Raw genomic sequence first — 22,537 nt, forward strand, 5'->3', positions numbered from 1 at the left:
TAAAGAGTAACTACCACAAATACATACTCGTCTAATGCGCCACAACTTTACCCAGCTTCAAAACTGAACACTCAGATATGTAGCTACAAGACGGAACAATCGAGGGCCTTCAGTAGCCGTCGTCTAGACACAGTAATTCCATTAATTACACCAGACATCTTTGAAGATCCGAACCGGGTATTCCTTATGGAGCCCCTCATGCTGCGAAATGGTCGATTTATTTGTTCACATCTCTCATATAACGTCATGGCCGGTGAGCAAGCCGAATTCAGGGCTACATTCTGAAAAACCTGCTCTTACCCCCAAATAAGAGGTCAGGTAAAACAAACATTTATTGAATAGTACAAGGATAATGTATGGCTGTATTCAATTGAGCAATCATTGATTGCTAATGGCCGTCAACACAGTTTTGATGTTTCCTGACAATACTGTCCTCGCGTCTCGTTATTCAAGCATTCGCCGGTAGGGCAGTGCTGCTGATGGAACTAGACATTCTTAAAGTAGTCATGAATTTTAGTCTTTGACAAGACATGGTAGTCCAAGATCGGTTTGTGCCGTAAAAAAACGGAAGGGCTGACACAATAATGTGGAGGGTAGAAATGATATGATACCATGGATCCACCCGGCAAGGTCGACCATTCTAATGTGGTTGGGGTGTCGATATATCTCTACCACGTGGTCGTTATCATGTTCTGTTGGAAAAGTGCACAATGCCACCCGCCAGACCTTCATACCGCCGCTTTCTCATGCTCCGCCTGGTGATTGCCCTTCGCCTTTAACCCTAGCATTGTGAACTAACACCACCTTTGACCCTCTCCATCTATAAAGTCACTCGTATTCAACATCCCAAAACTGCATCGCATATGCATCTACGTGATATTGCCGACTCCTCTTCACTGTCGCGGCCTGAGTCTGTAAGATACAAAAACTACGCCTTACCTTCCGGGTATGAACACCAATTGCCAGGAAACACAACTGGACACTAACATGATGATGCATATAAGAAATCCCATGGAGGGCTCTTCGGATCTTGAGGTTGCCCGGAGTACGGACATAGTCTCATGGACTTTCTCGAGTCTTGCCGGGGATCTCGACAAGCCTGTAAGTCTTCAATCACCCAGTTCTTTGCGAAGCCCTCAGTCTGCGTTCTCTAAAACAGTCTACTAATTTCCAAGCAGTTATTGATCGATTCATCTCACCAATCTCGATGGCTATCCTACAACCAAGCCCGAACACATGTGAGACAACTCATCAGCGGGCTCAAAGCTCTTGGGATACAGTTAGGGGATTGTGTTTGTTTGGACAGTTTCAATGATGTATGACTTCGCTCCCTATTCTCTCTTCACTCCGCAAACTTCATCAGACTAACCCTTTGTCAATGGTAGATTTTCTACAATGTCTTGATACTCGGCATCATTGGTGCTGGCGCCCGTTTCACTGGTGTCAACCCGTCCTACACAGCCTACGAGGTCACTCACCATATGCAGACGACGAAACCAAAGTTGTTGATAGTCGAGCCATCAATGCTCAACACTGCACTGGCTGCTGCGGAAGCCTACGGCCTTCCTCGGTCTGCAGTCTTGGTCTTCGACGAGCACGAAACGAACCTTTACCCAGACCTGAGATCATGGAGGGTCCTCCTCTCACAGGGTGAAAGCGAATTCGAACAGGTCTGCGACCCGACTACAACCATCGCGGCATACTTCACCACCAGTGGTACATCCGGCCTTCCCAAAGCCGCAATGATAAGCCACTCCTACCTGATTGCACAAGCAGCTGTCCATTGCGAAAAAACAAGCGCACTTCCCTACTCTGTCCGCCGTCTCACGCATGGACCTCCTTTTCACGGTTTCTCGACCCCCATTGTGCCCTCGAGCATCCGGAGCAACTACCCAATCTACGTCATGCGCCGTTTCAACGAAACCAACTTCATCTCCTGCATTGCGCGCTTCCAGGTCACAGAGACATACATGCCGCCCGCCGTCCTCATGAGCCTACCACGCTCCCCACTCTGCACCACGGAAAACATGCAGAGCCTGAAGCAGATCTGGGTAGGCGGCGCAGCAGCCTCGCTCAAGAGCAGACTGCCACTATACGAGAAGCTAAGCCCGGACGCCCAAATCAACATGGTCTGGGGCCTCACAGAAGTCGGCTGGGTCACCGCAGGCATCTGGCCCGAGAAGCTCCTCGACGACAGCGCCGGCCGCCCGCTCCCAGGCTTCTCAATCTCAACCGCCGCCATCGACTCCGACGCGCCCACCCCCGACGAACCCGGCCGGCTCGGCGAGCTAATCGTTCACGCGCCCTTCCCGATGCTCGGCTACCTCGACAACCCCGCTGCGACCGCCGCCGCCTTCGGCGCCGCTAGCGGCGGCTTCAAGACCGGCGACATCGGGCGCGTGGATGATGCTGGCAAAGTCGTCGTCGTGGACCGCATCAAGGACCTCATCAAGGTCCGCGCCTGGCAGGTCAGCCCCGCTGAAGTCGAGCTGGCGCTGCGCCAGCACCCGGACATCCTCGACGCTGCCGTCATCTCCGTTCTCACTGCTACCACCCGCGTCGGTGCTGCCTCGTCGGCGCACGCCAGCACGGCAGGTACGGATGCCCTGCAGCAGCAGCTCGCGAAGGCGGGGATGGCGCTCTCCGAGGCGGGCACGTCGCCAGCCTCGACGGGCACGGACGACACGGTGGCGGGCATGGAGGTGACAGAGGCGGTGGAGGCGGTGGAGGCGGCGCGCGCGTATGTGGTTGCGCGGGCGGGCTGTGGGTTGACGCCGCGCCGGGTTAGGGGGTTTGTGGGCGAGCTGCTCGCGCGGTATAAGATCCCCGCTGAGATCGTGTTCGTGGACGCGATTCCGCGGAATAGTGCTGGGAAGATAAAGCGCGGCGATGTTAGGGCATGGGAGCGGACGCGGTTCCCGGCTGGCGAGGATGAGGCGGCGCCGTAGCGGGGGCTGCTGGCTGCTGGTGCTGGTGGGCTTGCTTCTGATGGTGTGTTTGCCTCTGATGGTTGACTGATGGTATCCGGAGCTGGCTCTGCGGATGTGATGGGAGGGAGTGCATTGGTGGAGCGGGAGCGGGAGGGTGAGCGTGTCTTTCTTCTTCTTTTTTGTAGGCTTTGCCGTGCGGGCTTGATATGGCTTCGGAGGGATTCTGTGTGGTGCTGTGCGCCTCTTTTTTTCTGTTTCTGAGACTCTAGTGGTATCGGCGAGTGGAGCGCGGATATCCATTGTCTTTTTCACTTTTAGGTATATGCTACAGTTTCTACGGTATTTTCTGCTTTCCTGGCTTTTCCCCATTACGGATTGTCTTGCGTGTAGAGTGACGTGTTGCTGTGAATCGTGTTAAGAATGTTTGTAATGGTGCAAGGCTTCGGTGATTTGTGATGGGATGGAGTTTTGTGTTGAGGTGGCGCTGGGGATTGGTTATTCTGAAGTTTGCTGGAGCTGCATTTGAGGGCTTTGTGTCGTCATTCTTGTACCGGACTGTTACTATGGAACTGGTAATGGTGTTGTAGAGTTCCCGGTGAGCTAAGCTCCCGCTGCCGAGTTCTCAAGACGTCAGTGTAGCTAGTATGCTCGAGGGTTGGGTTTCTCTTGCTAGTGTAGTTAGATGAGAATATCTGCTTCAGCTTTCCGGATACTATGAGATAAACGACTGACTTTTGGAGCTGTGATCCCTTGTTACCACCACGGACGGCATGCTCAACGTACCGGCTACCCGCCAGTGTAGGATGATTCCAGGCTCTAAAACTATCCCATTAGATTCCATGTCAGCCAGAAACCTGCTCAAGTCGAGCATATATGCCGTGCTATAACAGCCCCTGCTGACGCTATAGCATTCCCACCGCTCTCCCCACCACCCGAGATAAAACCGGACTAAACCAAACCAAACCACCCACCCACCTACCAACCCCAATCCTACTCCCTACTCCACCACACCATCCCCATCCCCCTCAAACTTCTCCTCAAATTTCTCCTCCCGCTTCTCCGCCCCAACCCCCTCCCCACCCAACCTCTCCACCAGCCCACTCTCCACCCGCCCCTCCCTCGCATCCTTCAACCGCCCGGCCAGCGCCATCGCCAGCCGCACCGCCATATCGTGATCCAGCCACTGCGCCGCAGCATCCACGTCCTCGGGCCCCGCCGCCCACGCTAACGTCTCGACCACCAACTTCCGCAGCGGACGCGGCGCCGCCGCATGCGCGTGCGTGTAGCGCAGGAGGGCTAGGAAAGGTGGGTCGGGCGCGCCGGGTCTCGACTCGGCGCTGGAGCTGGGGTCGACGCTCGACGCGTCCTGCAGCGGGTGCTCAGAAGCAGGCAACGTAGCAGGCAACGCAGCGGGGAAAGCAGCAAGCGCACCGCCGAGCCCGCCAGACGGCATCTGGGTCTGCGCCACGATCGTCGCGACCAGCCGGCCCGTGACGAGCTGCACGAGCCGCGCGATGCGGAAGCGGGCTGCGAGGTCGAGCAGCTCGCACAGCGGCAGGACGGGCGCGACTTCGGCGAGCTTGGTGGTGTAGAGCCAGTGGATCAGCAGCTGTACCGCCAGTGGGCTGGTGTTGGGCAGCAGCAGCTTGTCCTGGGCGGCGGCTTTGTGGGCGTCGTGGCTTGCGGTGGCGGTTTCGGTCGTTTGGATCTTTTTCAGCTTTTCGAGGGTTGCTTCAGCGATTTTCCTCACGCTGGACGGCCGGAGGGAGGTCAGGCGCTCGTGTAGGGAGTCGGAGGGGGGGAGCGTGGGTTTGGTGTCCGGGAGCAGGTTTTTGGCGTTGATGATTTGGGCGTGGGTTTGGTTCTTGATGGTGCTGCGAAGGGAGTCGCGCGCGGAGGGGAACGGGAAGTGCGTGTGGCATTTTAAGAGGAGCTTGATGCGCTGCGAGTGTGGAGCGGGTTAGAATGCTGTGGATAGGGGAGGGGGTGCGGCTTACTTCGGCGTTGGAGGAGGTATTGTTGCCGCCCTGGACGGATGTTGCGAGTTCGCGGCGTAAATAGTCGAGGGAGAATATCATCTCTTTGTACGACTGAGCTGTAGCACAGAGGTCGCGGATGTAGGGACTGTGGGTACAGAGCAGTTCTTTGTGGACCATGGATGGTTTGAGCTCGGGGCCGCATTCGATTGTGAAGGGTGTGACGTAGACGTAGCTGGGGCTGGTTAATTGGCTAGAGGGAGGACAGCAAGTGAGTTCACTTACTTTGACGTGTTTGGGTCGATTGATGGAGAGGATGTTTTGGGCTTAGAATCCGCCATGGTGGGTGGGGGAGACGAAGAAAGTTCCTGACTAGACGTGCTTGGATTCATGAAGGTGTAGAATTGATATCGAAGTAGTAGTGTGGATAAAATGGGGACTGTAGATGTGAAAGAAATTGAAAATACTTAGAAATCAATCGATTTGAAATCCTTGTTTGTAGAATAAATAGTGGAAGGTAAGTAGTTGAAGTAATTAGCTAGGTTTTCCCGATGCGGAGAAAATGTGCAACTGAAAGCTATGGTGAGGCTTGGATGCTGGCAGTTATAAAGGGAATGGTCCAGCCAGCGTCTAGCGAACTCTAGGATTTCGGTAGATGGCGCTTGTACTGTAATGACGACCATATAAAATCGTCGTTTGAAGCCAGAGTACTCCAAATGTCCGTGAGTTTTTGAGCGGATATTTGACTTTCCAAAAGGCCTTGCTGTAGTACTTCCAATACTTATTATGGCATTACCTGGACTTCTCAAATACCAATGGTAGACTTCCGAAGTGTGTGCCTTCTAATCCGCGAAATAGATGCGACTCAATATTATGAAACCCTCAGATGAGAAATTTGATAGCTTCAAAATTTCTTGATTGGCAAGGAACGGATTACGCAGTAGTTGGTGCCGATCGAAGAGGATGTTACGGATCACGCGCTGGACTAGACAGAGGAGAGTGAAGAGTCTTTAGCCTCAACAAAAGATGCGGTCCACTGTCGCATAAGCAAGCTTAAGAGACGCTGAAAGCCTGGCAATGTTAATACCACGTGCAAAACAAAAGGCTACGAAGAGAATTTAAGTGAAAGGTTCTAGGGTAGATTTCTTCAAGATGTCATAGGCTTCATAATGGTGAAACTTTTGCAAATGAACCCTAAGCAAGTGTAAGTGATAAAAACACCGCTACGCATGATTTTGCCGGGCTTGCAGCTAGAGTGAAGTCGTGATGTTGGGATGGTGTTGAAAATCTCGGCTGGCTGAAAACCCCACCAACCGGCATCTCCCGCGACCACCAACAAAACACCACGACTCGACGCCAGGAGGGGCACGCGTCGATAACCACTGTCTTTCGAAGCAGCTATGATCATTCGATATTCCAATGTCGAAATCCACAGAAGAGCGCGTAGAACACGCGTTATCACAGCTTCTTGAGCGTATTCTACCGACCTACCCGGACGAAGACGAAGCAGCGGCCGATGAGCGATTCGACGACGCATTCAGTTTTGCAATAGATGCTTTAGGCAGGCAAGGCACGAAAATTCTACTGAAAAGCCCTGCTAACTATAGTGTAGTGCTGGCGAACCTCCTATCGCTTCCGATGTTAACCACGTCTCAGATCTGATAAAGAAGAAACGTACGCGATGGACATATTGGTGTTTAAGACATTTGCAAGACAGTCGCTAATAATGGCGTAGTTATACGGGAAAATGATGTCCCCGAACAGGCCATTAGGTTCGCGAACCTGTATTCGAAACTCCTGACGCAACCAGTCTTAAATAAAAAATGGGCTATGCTCTACTTCCTCTATCAGCTTTCAGACCCAGCTAGGGAACAAAGCGCGCCAAGTTCGAGCGGTCGTCCGGACCGTCGTGTGATGATCCACCAGTCTGGAGTAGGCTCTCAGACGCAGCAACCCGGAACGCCGGCGAAGCAACAGAAAGAAAGTGAAACCCGCACAGATAGCCCGGCATTCAATGAAGCATTTTCGAACTCAGGACTACGGAAGCTCCCCGTAAATGATGGATCACCCAAACCTTCTCCACGCCCAATTACTACGGATAAAGTGGAGAGAAAGAGGGAGAAGAAACCCTTGGAGACAACTAAAGAGCAACCTGAGGAAGAATCTCCACCGGAGCAGAAAAATCTCCCAATGAATCCCTCAGAACCTGCCCTACTCCGAGACTTACCATTCACACTACAAGGCCTTTCCTCCACCAACCTAGTATTATCGTCCTCCACGACTCTCAAACTTCCTCCGACCCTACCTATTCCTCTCATAAGCTTGCTGCACAGTCTGGCCGAGCCGTCACTTTTATATCGTAACCTATCAGAATTTGTTGACTCCTCGGAGGGTGGTCTAGTAGGGCAGAGCTTTCGTTCGGCCTTAAGTAAGGAATTGAGATCATACCTTGGTCTTGTAGCAACTCTGGAAGGCCAGATCAAAAGAGCACTAGCAATGCTGGATGACTCTCAACCTCGCCAAGGGATTGGGAAGGCTGGCGTGACTCTCAAAAGATGCGTTATTTGGACGAGAGAAGCTACCATGACCTCGCCAAGGGATTGGGAAGGCTGGCGTGACTCTCAAAAGATGCGTTATTTGGACGAGAGAAGCTACCATGACCTCGCCAAGGGATTGGGAAGGCTGGCGTGACTCTCAAAAGATGCGTTATTTGGACGAGAGAAGCTACCATGGGCTTACGATTAATGAGCTTAATGGTGGAGGAATCCAAGGGTAAGTCAAGATCACTATAGCATCTAAACCGTATTAATTGTCTGTAGGCAAAAAGGGTGGAGAGCTCATATCTTTAATACATTCATTCTCACTTACGCATGGTGATCCTTACGTTGGTGCTTTCGCGGAACGACTTCTTTCACATATCACACGACCATTCTACGACATGTTACGCCAATGGATTTATGATGGCGAGCTTGCCGATCCTTTTCTCGAATTCTTCGTTTCAGAACAGAGTGAAGATGAAGTGAATGATTTGAATGGTGATGGTCGTAAAGGCGGTGCCACCAGCGTCTGGGAAGACAAATATAAGCTTAACGACCGCATGATCCCCTCGATAATCACTAAAGAATTTGCTAACAAGGTTTTTTTAATTGGCAAAAGCCTAAATTTCATCCGTTACGGCTGCGGTGACGCCGCATGGGTAGAAAGCTACTCCAAAGAAGCTTCTAAAGAACTGCGATACGGCGACACTGCCAACCTAGAACATTCAATTGGCGAGGCATACAAAACCACCATGGCCCGCCTCATCAATCTCATGGCGGACAAATTCAAACTCTTCGAGCATCTGCAGGCCCTTAAGAAATACATCCTCCTCGGCGCCGGCGACTTCATTGCAGTTCTTATGGAGTCTCTTTCCTCGAACCTCGACCGCCCTGCCAATACGCAATACCGGCACACACTAACCGCTCAACTCGAACACGCTGTCCGCAACTCGAATGCCCAGTACGACTCCCCCGACGTCCTGCGCCGTCTCGATTCCCGCATGCTCGAGCTAAGTCACGGCGAGATTGGCTGGGATGTCTTCACCCTGGAATACAAGATCGACGCCCCAGTCGACGTCATCGTCACCCCTTTCGGTTCGAAACAGTACCTGAAAGTCTTCAACTTCCTCTGGCGCGTCAAGCGCGTTGAGTTCGCTCTCGGCTCCACCTGGCGACGCTGCATGACAGGCGCTCGCGGTGTGCTCGCTTCCGTCTCCGACAAAGTCGGCTCCGACTGGAAGAAGGCACGTGGCGCTATTGCTGAAATGATCCATTTCGTAAATCAGCTACAGTACTATATCCTCTTTGAAGTCATCGAGAGCTCTTGGAACGACCTCCAGGCCGCGCTCCGGAAACCGGAGAGCACATTGGATGATTTAATCCAGGCGCATGCAAGATATTTGACAAGCATCACGAGGAAGGGTCTGTTAGGTAGTTCTTCGGTTGACTTTACGGGACAGCTGCACGAACTGTTGAAGGTCATGCTAGGGTATAAGGAAGCAGTGGATGGGCTATACAGTTTCTCCATTGCAGAGTTCACCAGGCGACAGGAGATGAGCGCTAGGATTGAGACCAGGACAGCGGAAGGGAGATGGGGCGTTACGGAAAAGGATAAAGACGGCCTTGCAGACTCTGATACCTCTACGCTCAACCTTCCCGGGGCGAAGCGTAGGCCCAGGCCGACGGATGCTGACTCTCCCTTCCCTGCCCTCTTGCATCCGGCTGGTGGTAATGAGGATGATGTCCTCCCGGCGCTACGGATTCGCCTGGAAAACTTGAAGACGGATTTTAAGGCGAGTGTCAACGTGCTACTAGGCGATTTGTATCATCAGCCGGACGTAGATATGAGGTGGCTAGCTATGGTTATGAATTTTAATGATGTTTATCAGCCAGTGAGGCGAAAGAAGAGGGGAGAGAAGAAGAGGGACAAGGAGAAGGAGACGCCGAAAGTAGGTGAGGGAAAGAGCGGGAAGGAAAAGGATAAAGACAAGGACAAAGGGAAGGAGTAGAAGTTGTCACGTTTGAGGGAATTTTGACTATATTGGAGTTTTGTGGTTCGATGAACCCTGTTGTATGCGGTGAGGCGTTGCGGTGGATACCAATATCATGAACTTTTTCTATCCAGCGGGTGTATCGGCGCGTCTAAAAAGTATAGGGGTGCTCCACGGACCCGTAATGAGATTTTCGCGGGCTCTGGAAAGGCTATGAAGTAGAAGTGGTGTAGAGGCCTTGAAGAATTTCTCCAAAGTTTTTGATACCAACCTATACCTATCCTCTAAACCAAAATCCCGTCATCAACCATGGACTCAGCTCCACTATCACCTATTCATCATGCGCAATTTTTAAGTCCTCCCCAAACAGGCTCATTACACCTTGATCTGAATTCTCTCCATCCATGCTTTCGCCTCCCAATGGAGTCAGCTGATTTGTTGCAATTTGTGCATCCATCACAGACCAAAATCATTTTCCTTTCTCAAATACTACCTCTCCACTTGCTCTATTCATTGCTATCACGACTTTTCCTGTCATCTTCATCCTCGAAATTGCTTGTTGCATCTTCCTCTTCCTTTCTATCACCCTCAGTGCGGTTATCCTTTGGTGTGGCTCGAGGTCTGTTGACTCAGCCAATACTCCGGGTTTAGTTTGAGTCGCTGTCACTAGACTCCGAATCACTTTCCTCTTCCGAGCTAGATGAGCTCTCACCGTCACTAGAACTTGAAGCCGAAGAGTCTGAATCCGAAGAGTCTAAATCCGAAGAGCTATCATGTTCCTCTTCCTCAGAGTCATCATCCGAGTCAGCATCCGAGTCATCATCCGAGTTAGCTGGAGAAGGGATTGACTCATTATCACTGCTACTGCTGCTGCTAATGCTGCTACTGCTGCTACTCTCATCGTCCGAGAGATTAACGCGGAGTTTCCTTTTCCGCGCGCAAGGTTGAGGCGCGGAGGCTTCCTCGTCTTGAAAAACGATTCTCCGATTCTTCGCCACTCCATTGGATGGCTGCGTGATGATAGATGATGCCCTTGGCGTCGCTGGTGCCCCAGCTGCCAGCGACTGCAAGATCTCCTCAGCTCGCCTGCGCTTTAGCACACGTAATTTTTCATCGGCTTCATCTCGACGGCGCTTCTTCTCTTTCTTGAGACGAGTACGGAGCGCAGAATCATGAGCAGCCTGACGATCCGCTGAACCGTCCATGGGCGTGTCCTTGTCTACACCTTTCTCTTCCGCAGGTTCGGGGTCGTCGAGCTCTTTTAGGGTGGTTTTGGCGGCTTCGCTGAGCCGATCTCGTGCTGCGGCGCCTTGGAGGCCAGTGATATATTCTCTAAGAGCTGTGGAGTACTCTGAAGGTATGCGGAAAACGTTAAGAGCGTTTTTGAGGACGTCGGTTTGGGTAGCTTTGTTGAATTTCCAGCTTTCCCGTGACTTATGGTATCGGTCCAAATATAGTAGATAGGGAACAGGGTCTTTCTTTCCGTTGCTAGATGCCTCTGTGACTCTCTGTGATTTCTTCGCTGCTTTAAGATCTGCTTTTGAGGGCTTTGCCTGTTCCTCAGTGGAATCAGCGTCTTCATCCGACTGTGAAGCTTTTGAATTCACTTCGGATTTGGACTTTGCTGTCTCTGCTTCATCTGCCTTCTTCGCTTTCTTCACTTTCTTAGCTTTCTTGAGGTCTTTCTTGGAAGACTTCGAAATTGGTTCCGGCGATGGCAGGTCATTCGCTGGATGCAGATTGGGTGGTGGCACGAATTGAGCGACTTTATCGGCGGTGAACTCAGCAGAAGGCCCTTTCTGCTGCGCCACCCATGTCTTAAACAGCTCTTGTGCACTATTACCATCACTAGTTTTAGTGTCTGGCGTGAAAGCGACCGACTTACGGCGGACAAGAGATGGAGTAGCGGTTGCTTCCACCGAAGATAGTTCTAATCCGAGTCGTCTCTCTGACTGCTTTGCTTTCTTTGAAACTTTGGTGGATGTATGGTCGTTGGTAAGACCAAGCTGAAGACCTGTAGGTTCTGTAGATGACCGTAGATCATTTTCTAAATTATCTTGTTCATTACCCGTATTGGTATAAGATGCTTTGATTTCACTTGGTGTCAGCTCTGGTTTAGAGACTTTTTGGTCTTTCGCGAGCTGAGGTCGGCCATCAGCGTTAACCTTTTCGGCCGTTGTGGAGATATCGTCGTGTTTAGCGGACGAAGATTGGTTGCCTGGTTTCTCTTTAGATTTGCCCTTCTTTATCCTGTAATTCGGATCTCCTTTTGGACAAGGTGAGTCGTTGCTGGCTGAGGGCGTGGCACATGGAGCTGCAGCACCTGCTGCTTCTGCTGGTACGGCAAATTGACGACTCTCTATGCTATCGTAACTGGACGTTGGGCCTTTCGAGGCCGTCTTTTTCTTCTTGTGCTCCGCGTCATCTACTTCGCCTTCCTCAGCTGCACGAGATTCAAATTTTCTCTTGCCAAGGCCTGAATGATTTCCTTTCACACTCGCCACAAGCTCCGGTATATTTGTCGAGATACCACCGTTCAGACCCCTGGAGGAATCGTCCTTTATCCTCTTTTTCTCGACCTTTTGGAGTTCCTGGGGAAGTGTGACGGCGTTTCCGGATTGCTTCAGGGTCAGCCCTAAACGCTTCCAGGCTGGGACATGAACAGTCGCCGAATTTACAGCTCCAAGAGGCATCTTTGTATCCGGAAATGGACAGGCGAGAATATCACAGTCAAGCTGACAACGGTACCTCCGAGAAGGGTTTTCGCCGCGGTGGTAATTTCGAGTTTTCACTGGCTGCAGAGCTGATCGCCGAGCCCGGATAGAGAGGTTTAGGGCGTTTGGTGATCCTCGCATTAACTGCCAAGCCTCCCAGGTCAGGCTCCAAGAAACGCGTTGACAAACTTCAAATTCATTCAGTTCATAAAATCACCCTAGCCATCAGCACCCGATCATACCGAGCTTACGATTAATTTCCTGGAGTTGCCGACAAAGCTGAGAACAAACGTCTAGTCAAGAATCCATATAGCCATCATGTCCGGCACGTTGGAAGCTCTCGCGAAAGCTCCTATCGTTTGAAGCTCCCTAGCTAACAGCTCTATCTGCACTGTAGGAAGCGCGGGCTATGACAGACATATCACTATCTTCTCCGACCAAGGCCGGTTATATCAAGTCGGTGAGTGGCCTTTATTTATGATCATGGCGACATTGCGAGTCTCGCCAGCGACAACACCGCCATTGTACAAGACACAGTAGCTGACAGCAAAATTTATCACAGAGTATGCCTTCAAAGCAATTACGGCGGCGAATATAACATCAGTGGGAGTGAGAGGCAAGGACTGTGCCGTGGTTATATCGCAGAAGAAAGTTCCTGTTAGTCACCCTCAGCGCCTGCAGGTCGCCTTCAGCTGCTTATGCGATGTTCATCGCCATAGGATAAACTCATCGACCCTTCATCTGTCTCCTACGTCTACAAACTATCGCCATCGGTTGGCTGCGTGATGACGGGGTCTATTGCTGATGCCAGAGCGTCGGTGAATAGAGCAAGAGGTGAAGCTGCTGAGTTTAGGTACAAATATGGATACGAGATGCCCTGCGACGTCCTTGCAAAAAGGATAGCCAATATTAGTCAAGTTTACACTCAAAGAGTAAGCAAGGCTGGCAGCTGAAAGCTGTGGATTCCTCAGTGGCTCTGACAGCGGTGTCCTAGGCTTACATGCGACCACTTGGTGTGGCAACGACACTCATCTCGGTGGACTCTGAGGCCGGCCCCCAACTGTACAAGTGCGATCCGGCTGGCTACTATGTAGGCTACAAGGCAACCGCTTCTGGGCCAAAGACACAGGAGGCTCTTAACTACCTGGAGAAGAAGCTGAAGAACAAGGATTGTGCGGAAGGTGATTGGCAGGACGTGGTTGAGCTTGGCATAACGACCTTGAGCACGGTACTAAGTGTTGATTTCAAGAAGGGCGAATTGGAAGTTGGCATTGTTGGTGGGCCACGCACTGATGGCAAGGAAGGCACAGACTCAGAGTTCAGGGCTCTTACGGAGGATGAGATTGACGAACGTCTGCAAGCTATCGCTGACAAGGACTGAGCCAGAAGGATGGGCTTGGGAACGCATGTTGCAGCGGGAGGGGCTCCGCTCATTGTGAGCCACTGTGGTGGCGAAAAGCAGTCTCACACGCAGGGCATTCTCTCACCATTCTAGAGGTATACATGGGCTATAGATTCTGCACTCCTGCATTAAGCGCATCGTGTCTGGGCGATCGGGTAGGTTTAGGTTTTCAGCCGCAGCGTCCACGGTTTGTATGTACTACTAGCCCCTCTATTGTCAAACACAATTCCAGCCGTTGCTACTTACCAGCTGCTCACTCTTCCACTCTGATCACTCCGTTGGCAGTTGCTGCATCTGACTGGGCCAATGGGGCGGAGACACAGCCGTAGTGTGGCGCGCACCGGTCGCCGGAAGCGTTGCGCAGACGTTGTAGGAACCTCAGGTTGAGTCCACAGGGCGCAAGAAGGACTTCTCACCTTCAGCAGGCGCACGCGAAAGCCCCAAACTAATTTTGTCGAGGATGGCCAATCTCAGCTTTGCCTTGCGGCTGCTTTGGTATTCTTGGCGGTGAGCTCTACCGTTTCCGGAAAGGCCCTTGGCGGCTTTGAAAGTGTGGCGCACTATGGCTTGCTTTCGCGAAGCTGAGCAACCATTGGGGCCCGTGATATGGCCCTCACCCGCATACTTCCAGCTCCATTGAGCCTTCACAGAGCTGCTTTGCTTTTCACTGTATTTGCATTGCTCTCTGCGATGTTACTCTTACGCCTTATCGTTGTCCCCCTTTCTGTACCTTGCGATGCTGAAACACACGCCCAGCTGGACCTCAACCATGACCTATTGTGGGACTCGGCAAAACACTGGCGGCGGGAAGAGCCTGACTATTGAGCCTGATTCGGGACATATGCCAACCGGGGCATCGTCATGAATGCAACGGAAGCTTCTTTATAAACCGTTGCGAACATCCTCACCAGTCCTGCTTGTCCTCAATCAAGCCCAGTTGCCACTCTTTCCTTCGTCCTTTGCTTTCGGTCTCTCCTTCGTCGAATCTTATTTCGTAATACCCTAATCACACAATGGCTGATGGATGTAAGACTACTCCTGCTTCCCTCTCACCATCATTCCACCCCGCCGTTATTGCTTTCCGTGTCTCTGGAGATAGTGGTTACTCCTCTCCAAGTTTGTGCTAAGATTTCCTTTTGCCAGTTAACGATGCTCGCGCTATACGTGTCGCGGAGATCATGACCGACTTCCGCAACCTCCAGTACTATATCGCCCAGATACGGGCCACACCCACCGCCGAGGAGTACTATCTGGAAGGCTATTCTTTGCTGCGACAGTGCGCCGCTGAGGCCCAAGCAGTCCTCGCTGCTCCATTCGCCGCGATGACCACGTCACCAGGCGGGAATGCGGAACAAAGGAAAGCGCAGTTGAGATCGTACGTCTTCCCCATTCTCTCCCTAGGGGACGATCCATTCGGCGCATTACTCGAATTCTATGCAGCGATGATGCTCTGATGGACCTTTGTTGGATTTATTAATGAGGCTGACAAGTCCGCCACCTCGCAGCATCATCCTGGACGCCAGCGTTCGCCGCTTCCAGTGCCAGAGAGCGTACCTACGCGCGCACACTGCACTACGATGGATGAACTCACGAAATTCCATATTGAGGGGCCAGAATGCTCATGCAGGCCACTTTACCGAACTGCAAGAAGCTGATACCAGGCTCAGGATGGTATGTCACCTTGAGTCGTCTATTTTTCCCGACCAGACTTTCCCATTTTGCAGAAAAATGCCATTTTCCTGGACTTCACTGATGGATTTGATGATAGGAGCTTGCTGGAATCACTGACGAGCACATCGAATACACGTTGAGATCGCAGGATACAGAACAGGGCAAGTGGCTGGCCGAAGACCCGGCACTTATAACTATTCAACAAATCCTGGCATCTCGCAGATGAGAAACGGCGCGACTATAGCGATAAAGCCGGTCTTCTTGTCGCGTCTTAGCTTACGCACTTCCGACACGGGCACTTGTGACCGGTTTCACTCCCACTTCTCAGCATTTCTCCACTCTCTTACCAAATTTCGTCTGCTTTGTCGCCCAGAACACTAAATGGCCCAAGTCCTGGGACTGGACCCCGACAGCAGATCTACTCCACAACACTTCAACCTTAGTACACGCGTTCAGCAAGCGATATTTCGGCAGTTTCAGCAGATTTTTTCTTCGATTCAATGACAGACTGTAGATCAGACTGGCTTAACAGAAGTAACGATTTGAAGTGATTACTTGGCAGCGTTAGCATCCAAATGTGGCGCTGGAGTTTCTGGATATTTTGAGCTTCTTTTCCTTTGGTTTGGGGCTTTTTTCCAGCATGAACCTGGCACCGTGGAAACCCTTGTCACAAAAGCACTTTTGAATTTTACTTTTTCGTGATGGAGTGAAAGTACGACATGGCATGGATTTACGTCATGAACTATGGGCAAATTGAACACTGCTAGCGGACTGGAAGCGTCATGGGAATAGGCTAGGAATGTGGATTCAAGAAGTTCGCTCTTTGCAGAACTGGCTGTTTCGGGACATTTCAGCTCAACTCACTTGAGATGGGCAGTTTGAGTGAGCCGGCTCCGTCAATCTCTTTAATGGCCTGGGCGCTTAGCCTACGGGTGTAGCCTTTTCTTTCAGTAATCAATTATCACTGGTTCCCAGCACTTAAATCGAATTATCCTAGCTCGTGACTAACGGTGTGAACCACTCAATCGCCCATCCACTATCCAACGCTTCACCACCATTGTATGCACTGCCGAGGCCCAGTCACACAGCCATTATCGGCATGACTTGCCCTGCGTCGAAAAGACGGGAAGATGTTTAGTGCAAAGCGAGTATAGTGGAAGCCCGGTAGGGCGAGGTGCATCGCTTAATAAGTAAGCTCTCTGAGCACGTGGTCGTGGCGCCCGTTGTTCGACCTAGCGCTCAGCCCCCGACAGGGGCAGGACTAGGCACAGCCTTGCGATGCCAACAAATCGAATTGCAATTCTTGGGGTATGATCTGGCAGGAGATTGACCGGTTATGTGGGACGCCGTGCGAGTAAGTGGTTATTGTTGAGCAGAAAGGCTTGCCGGAAATTTTAGGCTTTTTGACTCATTTCCTCGACGTCCATTTGTCGTCGCCCTGCGACTTCACCTGCGGTACTTCGGTGTCCGATGCTCATGTATCCATAACGCCGTCCGAAAGCGATTCTTCTTAGTTTGGCTCTAAGGCCGCCAGATGACGTCACCACGGCTTTGGCTCCTCCTATTGGACCAAAGAAGTCTATCGCAATATGGGGGTCAGCTCTACAAGGGCAACTTCAGCTGGGCCACATTGTGATGAGGCTGATCATTGTTTTCTTTCCGTCTGGTCGATTCTGTTGAGCATTCATCCTTCTCTCCATCTCGGTGGTTTTTACACGCCAGTAACTACCCTGGCGGCACCAGGCAGCAATATTGTTTTTTTTTTCTTTATGCAGAGAAAGAGACACGTGTCGATATTAGCCTCATAATATGTGAAGCATTTCTGTCGCCTCATAGGAATACCAACATTTGACCGGTATTGGGATCAAATTCCTCTCACCGCAATTATCGGTCAGCGTCATTTCAGAGAATTTTTTCTGTTTTCAGGAGCCTCTTGTTGTGGTTACTTCTTGCAGATCGACACCTGAAAAGGCGTCTCCAGATGCACAATGGTAATTTCGTGCTTCAGATGGATTTTCAATCAATACGTGAGGCTAGTCCTCTCTCTTCACCGTTTCTTGCGCAATTTTAACTTGTCTCCAGGGGTAGGCGATCTCTCCCTAGAGGACCCTGTTACACGGACCTCGTATTGCCTCCTCTTTCTATTATGACGATCTACACTGTAGCTTCCGATCCATACTTTGCAGTCATTGTACTTCTTCTGTACCTTGGTTTAGTCCAGAAACAGGCCGGTAAGCTATGAGATGCAGTATCAATCTAATAATCTTTCCATCTAAACTACTGCTTAGACCTTCTCGTCCTCGGCCTTAACAATGCGGGGAAATCAACATTCATATATAAACTACTCTATGGCCACAGCCCCCCCTGTATTGGCCACGTGAGCAACCCCCAACTCTGGCGCTGAGCATCGCAGATCTTCATGAAGGTACCTACCAAGAGCCCGTTCCATCAAACATACAAAATCTAAAATCTAACAATAGTTATGTACGACTTCAGATCAACAATGTAGGTGTACGCCATTTCTAAACCTTCCACCGCACTCCCTTGACGCAGACCCATCCACAGACAATCTTCCACACACCCGTGCTCTCAGGTCATCCCCAAGCTCGCCACCTCTGGCACACCTACATTACTTCTCGCCCTAGACGTGTAACCAACCAAACCCCACAGATCAATTTTAGTTTTCACGACCCTTCCTCTTCCTTCCGATTAAACAGAATAATCTTAGTAGACTTATAACCCTTCTAGCTACTTATTTTGTTTCTGGGTAGATCTTTCGCTTTCACTGGCCCCTCTCGTCTTTCCTATCTGTTGAAGTATCCTCCTCCTCGTCGTCTTTACCGTCGTTACCATTGTCGTTATTGTCTTAAACGCTTGATCGGTGGGCCCAGAACCCTGGCGCAGAGGACCTCGCTCAGCTCCACGGGCTCAAGGTTGTAAGAGCATCTATCGACGATATATAGACGAGCCGAAAGGGGGACAATCTTGAACATCTCAAGCTCGAAGAATTTATTGATGTTGGTAAAAGTTTGGTGAAGGAGGAGGATGCACGGGCGTTGACGAACCGTGTACGAACTCCTGTAAGCCAAATTCCCATAAATGTCGGCCTTGATCGGACACCCCTCGCCACAGCCAGCTCGAATCCCATCAAGAAAGATCTTCTTCGCTTTTTGTAGCCTTTTCTCGAGCGTCCTTGTATTATTGCGATTACTCCATATGCGCGTCCATCCGGTGCTGAATGTCTCGAGTTTAGGCCTCGATTTGACTATGAAGGACAGTGACGAAATCATAGATTCAAAGACATTCGGCTGCAACAATATGTCGTCGAAGCAGTGGAAGAATTCGGTGATATCAAAATCGATGTGCAATTGACGCAACCCATAGAAAGCCTGTAGCACCATGATACATCGTCGGATGTAGTGATGGCGGCGGGGAGGAGAGTTGGGGGATCGATGAAGTTGGAGGTTTGGCCTGTGGGGGCTGACATCACTGGGATGGGAGCTGAGTTCGTGTTCGCCGGCGTCATGGTCGCCGTTCACTTTAGGTGTTGCAGAGTGAGAGAGCACATACGGATTGGGCGACGCAAGGGAAAGAGGAGGATCCTGGATATTCGAGTGTATGGGGACGGCCTCGATCTAAGAGCGTGTCCAGGAGTCACGGAGACGAGCGGATTATAAGGCTGCCCCCAATATCAGCAGCATGTAGGACAGTAAGGGATATCCGCTAGAAGCACCACCAATCACGCTGTGCGGCTTGGGCGGAAGGTATGGGAGGATCGTTTGGTAACTGGCTGAAACTGTTCATAGCAACTTACAGAAGTGTGATATGCAGTCACTGCCGTGCATTCCAGCATCGCTTTCACCTCCATTATTGGGTTGGTCTCGGACTTTGAAGCAGGCACAACGGAGTGCACAGGAAGAGGGGGTCGCTTGTGCTCGTCCTATTAGGAACAGTTCATGCGGTGGAACGCCGAGAAGTTGTACGACGCCGTTGGCCAACCACCGGGAGGACCCAGACGAGGCAGGGGTAATTCTGGGGCAATCTGATATCCCGGTGGCCTGTTAACGCTCCCCACCAAGCCGCACAGCCCTACGCACCATCAGTGTGGCCAACAGTCAGCACTTAGCGAGCGACAGACCCCTACCGCTGACTGACTGCGTTAATCAAGTCGCTCGCTGAACGCTACGCTGGATGTGTATACGCTGACTGCACCGCTGTCAGTGCGCTTATCCTAATTAGGTAAATTGTATACACGTAGTAGAGTTATAGAGTTAAACTGTAGATTTTTGGCAACACCTTAGTATATACAAATATTAACGTTGCCCAATCTTAAATCTATCCTAATTAACCTTATATAGTATTCGAAAACCGTTAGATTTAGTCAGCGCGCCGCGGAGGCTTCAAAGGAGGTAGTGATGTCAGTAGTAAGGATTTGGATTTGGTGGTTGAGCGGGCTCTTTAAGCTCTATTTTAAAGTCAGATTTTATTAAGAAGAGATCTCTAGCTGGCAAAGAGCCTAATTAAGGTATAGATTATGAATTTAATAAGGAAGGAATAGAGGAAGAAGCTCTACTGCTCGACTAATGGGCAAAATATAGGGTGTGTTGCATATTGCTGTGTTAACAAATAGTTAATATTTTGGGTAGACGCGTCCAAATACGCGGTAGGGATATTAGGGATTTCCATACAATTTAGTATGGATATCCCAAGGCTTCCCAACCGAATTTTGGCCGAAGATCCTCAAACTACCCAAAAGTCTACCAAAAAGCTTCAAAACACCACCTAATTGATCCTTCCTTACCACCTATGCAGCGAGCTAACAGCGCGCTGCATGTATCTACGCTGACTGACTGCTTATATTAGCAGCTAGCTGTCAGCGACGCTGCCAGCGACGCTGCCTGTTGGCCTTATTGCGTACCATCTCTGCGTTAATGTTATCGTGTGTTATACTGAGCTGGCGGGGGCGCTTATCTGGTAGCACATGCCGGGGGATTAAAATGAATCGGTGACCGGCCCAAGCATTCTGGGTTCTGATGAGAGGACAGTGGTATACAAGATGTGTACATGGCCTTTCATGTGCCTATATTAATCACTGGTTATAAGAGCTTAGGGCAGGTGATCTTGCTCCGAGGCGGAGGCCAGTGTTTTTATCAATATTCGATACTGATTACGCTTATTGAAATATTGAATATTAACATTTAATATTCAACACCAATACAAAATGTTCAATACTGAAAGTTATTGAATATTGAATATTTGAGGTAGTAGAAATATGGCCTAGAGGCTCGGTAAATGATTCTAAAGCCTCTTGACGATACTCATCACATTTAAAATTTATTAGGTAACCCTATATAAAGTTAAAATTACTAAACATTGAACTTGGGTTTTCAGGTTATCGCATATCCCTTGCATAGATGGTGTGGATGCAACTGTGGCCCGTGCACGACGTCAAAGAACATCAACTTTTCTGCCAGTGTCAAAAAAGTTGATGTTCTTTGACGTCGTGCACGGGCCACAGTTGCATCCACACCATCTATGCAAGGGATAGTATCTTCGAATGCCTTCCTTACCTCCTAGTGTTACTAATAATAATAATACTCTCTTTAAGCTTAATTCTAATTCGTTTACCCAGTCTACTAAGGACGACGCGTTAAGCGACTTTTAACTAAATACACAAGGTGGAACTACCTCCGAAACGCCTCTTAGAGAGCGTAGGTAAACTACCACTTCTACTTAAAGCCTTACCCACGATCCTCTTCCTTATAAATCTATTTATAATAGCAAGAATCGAATCTAGTATTATTTAATATACGAATAGGACTCTACCTTTTTAATATTTATACGCGCCTACCTAAATAAAAAGTATAGTAGAGATATTTAAGTAGGAGAGATTAAGGCAAAGCGGCTACGGTAGGAGCGCCTCCAAAATATACTAAATAAACTAGAAGGCTCTTAATAGCTTTAACATAAAAGTTAAGAAGAAAAGATTTTTTAAGCTATAATTAATCGCGACGCCTTTAACGAGGCTCTTATATAACTTATTACTATACGAAATCTACTATATAATGCAGTTACGCAGCTAGAGCTACACACCCTACTAATAATAGTCAATTATACTGCTAAGAAAGTTGCGATTAATGTAGGAGGAACTATACTAAAGTTAATTAAGCAATTCTTTATAGTATATCGTGAAATACTAAAATTAAAGCTTTATTGCTCACTTAAAAATCTACTTCTTAATTAATATATAGACGTTACTAAATCACCAAGTATTTTGAGCGATAGTTGCCTATTTATTAATAAAGATATATAGGAATTATAAAAGGCCTTACCTACTTTACTAGAGCTCCCCTTATATAGTAGCGAAAATTAAGCTACTACCTTTCTTTAAGTCACTAAGTAGTATAATATTTTAAATAGAATTGGCTATATATATAGGGACAATTATAGCGTAAATAATAAGATATATCGCCTTATATTAAAAGGCCTTAAGGTTAAAAAACCACTAGATTAGAATTCTAGTTACTATAGGATTTAATATAGCGGCTATATTATTAACCTTGCCCTTTAAGCCTTCCTCTACTTTAAAGATAAAGACGTAATTAACAAAGCCGTATAGTAATTAGAAATTAATAAGAAGCTTATATAGAGGATAAAGGAAGTATAAGCCGTAGGGTAGAGAGAGATTAGTATACTAGGTAAAATTTATAAGCTTATTATATATATTTAAACTTTAAAGGCTTACTAGAATTAACTTAAAGCTCTTTATAGAAGATTTATTTCTTTAAATAATAATACTAAATAGAGCTTATGGTTTTTTATACTTAAAGTAATTTAAACTAAAGTAGTATAATTAGTAATTAATAAGTATATAACTAAATAGTATATAGAAGTTAAAGATAAATTCATTACGCCTAGGGATTAGTAGATTATTAAGCCAACGTACTCCTTAAAGCCTTTTAATAAGATTATATTACTAAATTAGTGTAACTTCTTATTAATTAACCAAACGCTCTATATTATAGATATATTTATTAAGCACTATAAGCAATTAATTATAGAATTTTTTGTTAAAATTAAGGCTTTATTAATTAATAATATTATAGGATTAATATTGCCTAAATCTATAACTTCTTTCTGCTATTATAACTAGCTAGTATGCCTTTAATAAATACTATAAGCTTACTAATAACACTTCTATATATACCGCGTTAATACTTTAATATCCTTTATATTGTAAAACCTATATTATAAGGCACTAGAATAAGAAGTAGTATAAGGCATCTTTTAACGCAGTAAGGAAGCTATAGGAGGAT

General features: G+C 48.8%; 8 protein-coding genes across 8 annotated transcripts; 5 read left to right on the forward strand and 3 right to left on the reverse strand.

Moving 5' to 3' along the window:
* Window positions 1-1,011: 1,011 nt before the first annotated feature.
* Window positions 1,012-2,948, forward strand: K441DRAFT_558123 (acetyl-CoA synthetase-like protein; the record flags this gene model as incomplete). Its single annotated transcript, XM_067643403.1, has 4 exons — window positions 1,012-1,101; window positions 1,179-1,316; window positions 1,386-2,537; window positions 2,703-2,948. The coding sequence occupies 4 exons, from the start codon at window positions 1,012-1,014 to the stop codon at window positions 2,946-2,948; spliced, it is 1,626 nt and encodes a 541-aa protein (XP_067504685.1).
* A 979-nt stretch (window positions 2,949-3,927) lies between these two features.
* K441DRAFT_677057 (uncharacterized protein) lies at window positions 3,928-5,247 on the reverse strand (the record flags this gene model as incomplete). The annotated part of the gene is made up of 3 exons (XM_067651026.1): window positions 3,928-4,872; window positions 4,928-5,159; window positions 5,192-5,247. 3 exons carry the CDS (start codon window positions 5,245-5,247, stop codon window positions 3,928-3,930), a joined length of 1,233 nt encoding a protein of 410 aa, XP_067504686.1.
* Window positions 5,248-6,325: 1,078 nt separating this feature from the next.
* K441DRAFT_686898 (uncharacterized protein) lies at window positions 6,326-9,452 on the forward strand (the record flags this gene model as incomplete). Its single annotated transcript, XM_067652036.1, has 4 exons — window positions 6,326-6,512; window positions 6,642-7,447; window positions 7,588-7,678; window positions 7,726-9,452. 4 exons carry the CDS (start codon window positions 6,326-6,328, stop codon window positions 9,450-9,452), a joined length of 2,811 nt encoding a protein of 936 aa, XP_067504687.1.
* Window positions 9,453-9,903: 451 nt separating this feature from the next.
* On the reverse strand, window positions 9,904-12,127 carry K441DRAFT_677059 (uncharacterized protein; the record flags this gene model as incomplete). Its single annotated transcript, XM_067651027.1, has 2 exons — window positions 9,904-10,188; window positions 10,352-12,127. 2 exons carry the CDS (start codon window positions 12,125-12,127, stop codon window positions 9,904-9,906), a joined length of 2,061 nt encoding a protein of 686 aa, XP_067504688.1.
* Window positions 12,128-12,213: 86 nt separating this feature from the next.
* Window positions 12,214-13,782, forward strand: K441DRAFT_635578 (N-terminal nucleophile aminohydrolase). The gene is made up of 5 exons (XM_067646437.1): window positions 12,214-12,473; window positions 12,546-12,608; window positions 12,711-12,805; window positions 12,868-13,080; window positions 13,143-13,782. The coding sequence occupies exons 1-5, from the start codon at window positions 12,467-12,469 to the stop codon at window positions 13,527-13,529; spliced, it is 765 nt and encodes a 254-aa protein (XP_067504689.1). The 5' UTR covers window positions 12,214-12,466; the 3' UTR covers window positions 13,530-13,782.
* Window positions 13,783-14,469: 687 nt separating this feature from the next.
* K441DRAFT_88197 (uncharacterized protein) lies at window positions 14,470-15,616 on the forward strand. Its single transcript, XM_067654507.1, has 4 exons — window positions 14,470-14,576; window positions 14,694-14,925; window positions 15,056-15,221; window positions 15,319-15,616. The coding sequence occupies exons 1-4, from the start codon at window positions 14,564-14,566 to the stop codon at window positions 15,445-15,447; spliced, it is 540 nt and encodes a 179-aa protein (XP_067504690.1). The 5' UTR covers window positions 14,470-14,563; the 3' UTR covers window positions 15,448-15,616.
* Window positions 15,617-17,119: 1,503 nt separating this feature from the next.
* On the forward strand, window positions 17,120-17,657 carry K441DRAFT_88289 (uncharacterized protein). Its single transcript, XM_067654508.1, has 3 exons — window positions 17,120-17,253; window positions 17,304-17,452; window positions 17,510-17,657. The coding sequence occupies exons 1-3, from the start codon at window positions 17,210-17,212 to the stop codon at window positions 17,623-17,625; spliced, it is 309 nt and encodes a 102-aa protein (XP_067504691.1). The 5' UTR covers window positions 17,120-17,209; the 3' UTR covers window positions 17,626-17,657.
* Window positions 17,658-18,079: 422 nt separating this feature from the next.
* On the reverse strand, window positions 18,080-19,089 carry K441DRAFT_677062 (uncharacterized protein; the record flags this gene model as incomplete). The annotated part of the gene is made up of 2 exons (XM_067651028.1): window positions 18,080-18,856; window positions 19,036-19,089. The coding sequence occupies 2 exons, from the start codon at window positions 19,087-19,089 to the stop codon at window positions 18,080-18,082; spliced, it is 831 nt and encodes a 276-aa protein (XP_067504692.1).
* Window positions 19,090-22,537: the final 3,448 nt, after the last annotated feature.

This window comes from Cenococcum geophilum, assembly GCF_001692895.1.
Source record: "Cenococcum geophilum 1.58 unplaced genomic scaffold K441scaffold_18, whole genome shotgun sequence".
NCBI classification, from domain to species: Eukaryota; Fungi; Ascomycota; class Dothideomycetes; order Gloniales; family Gloniaceae; genus Cenococcum; species Cenococcum geophilum.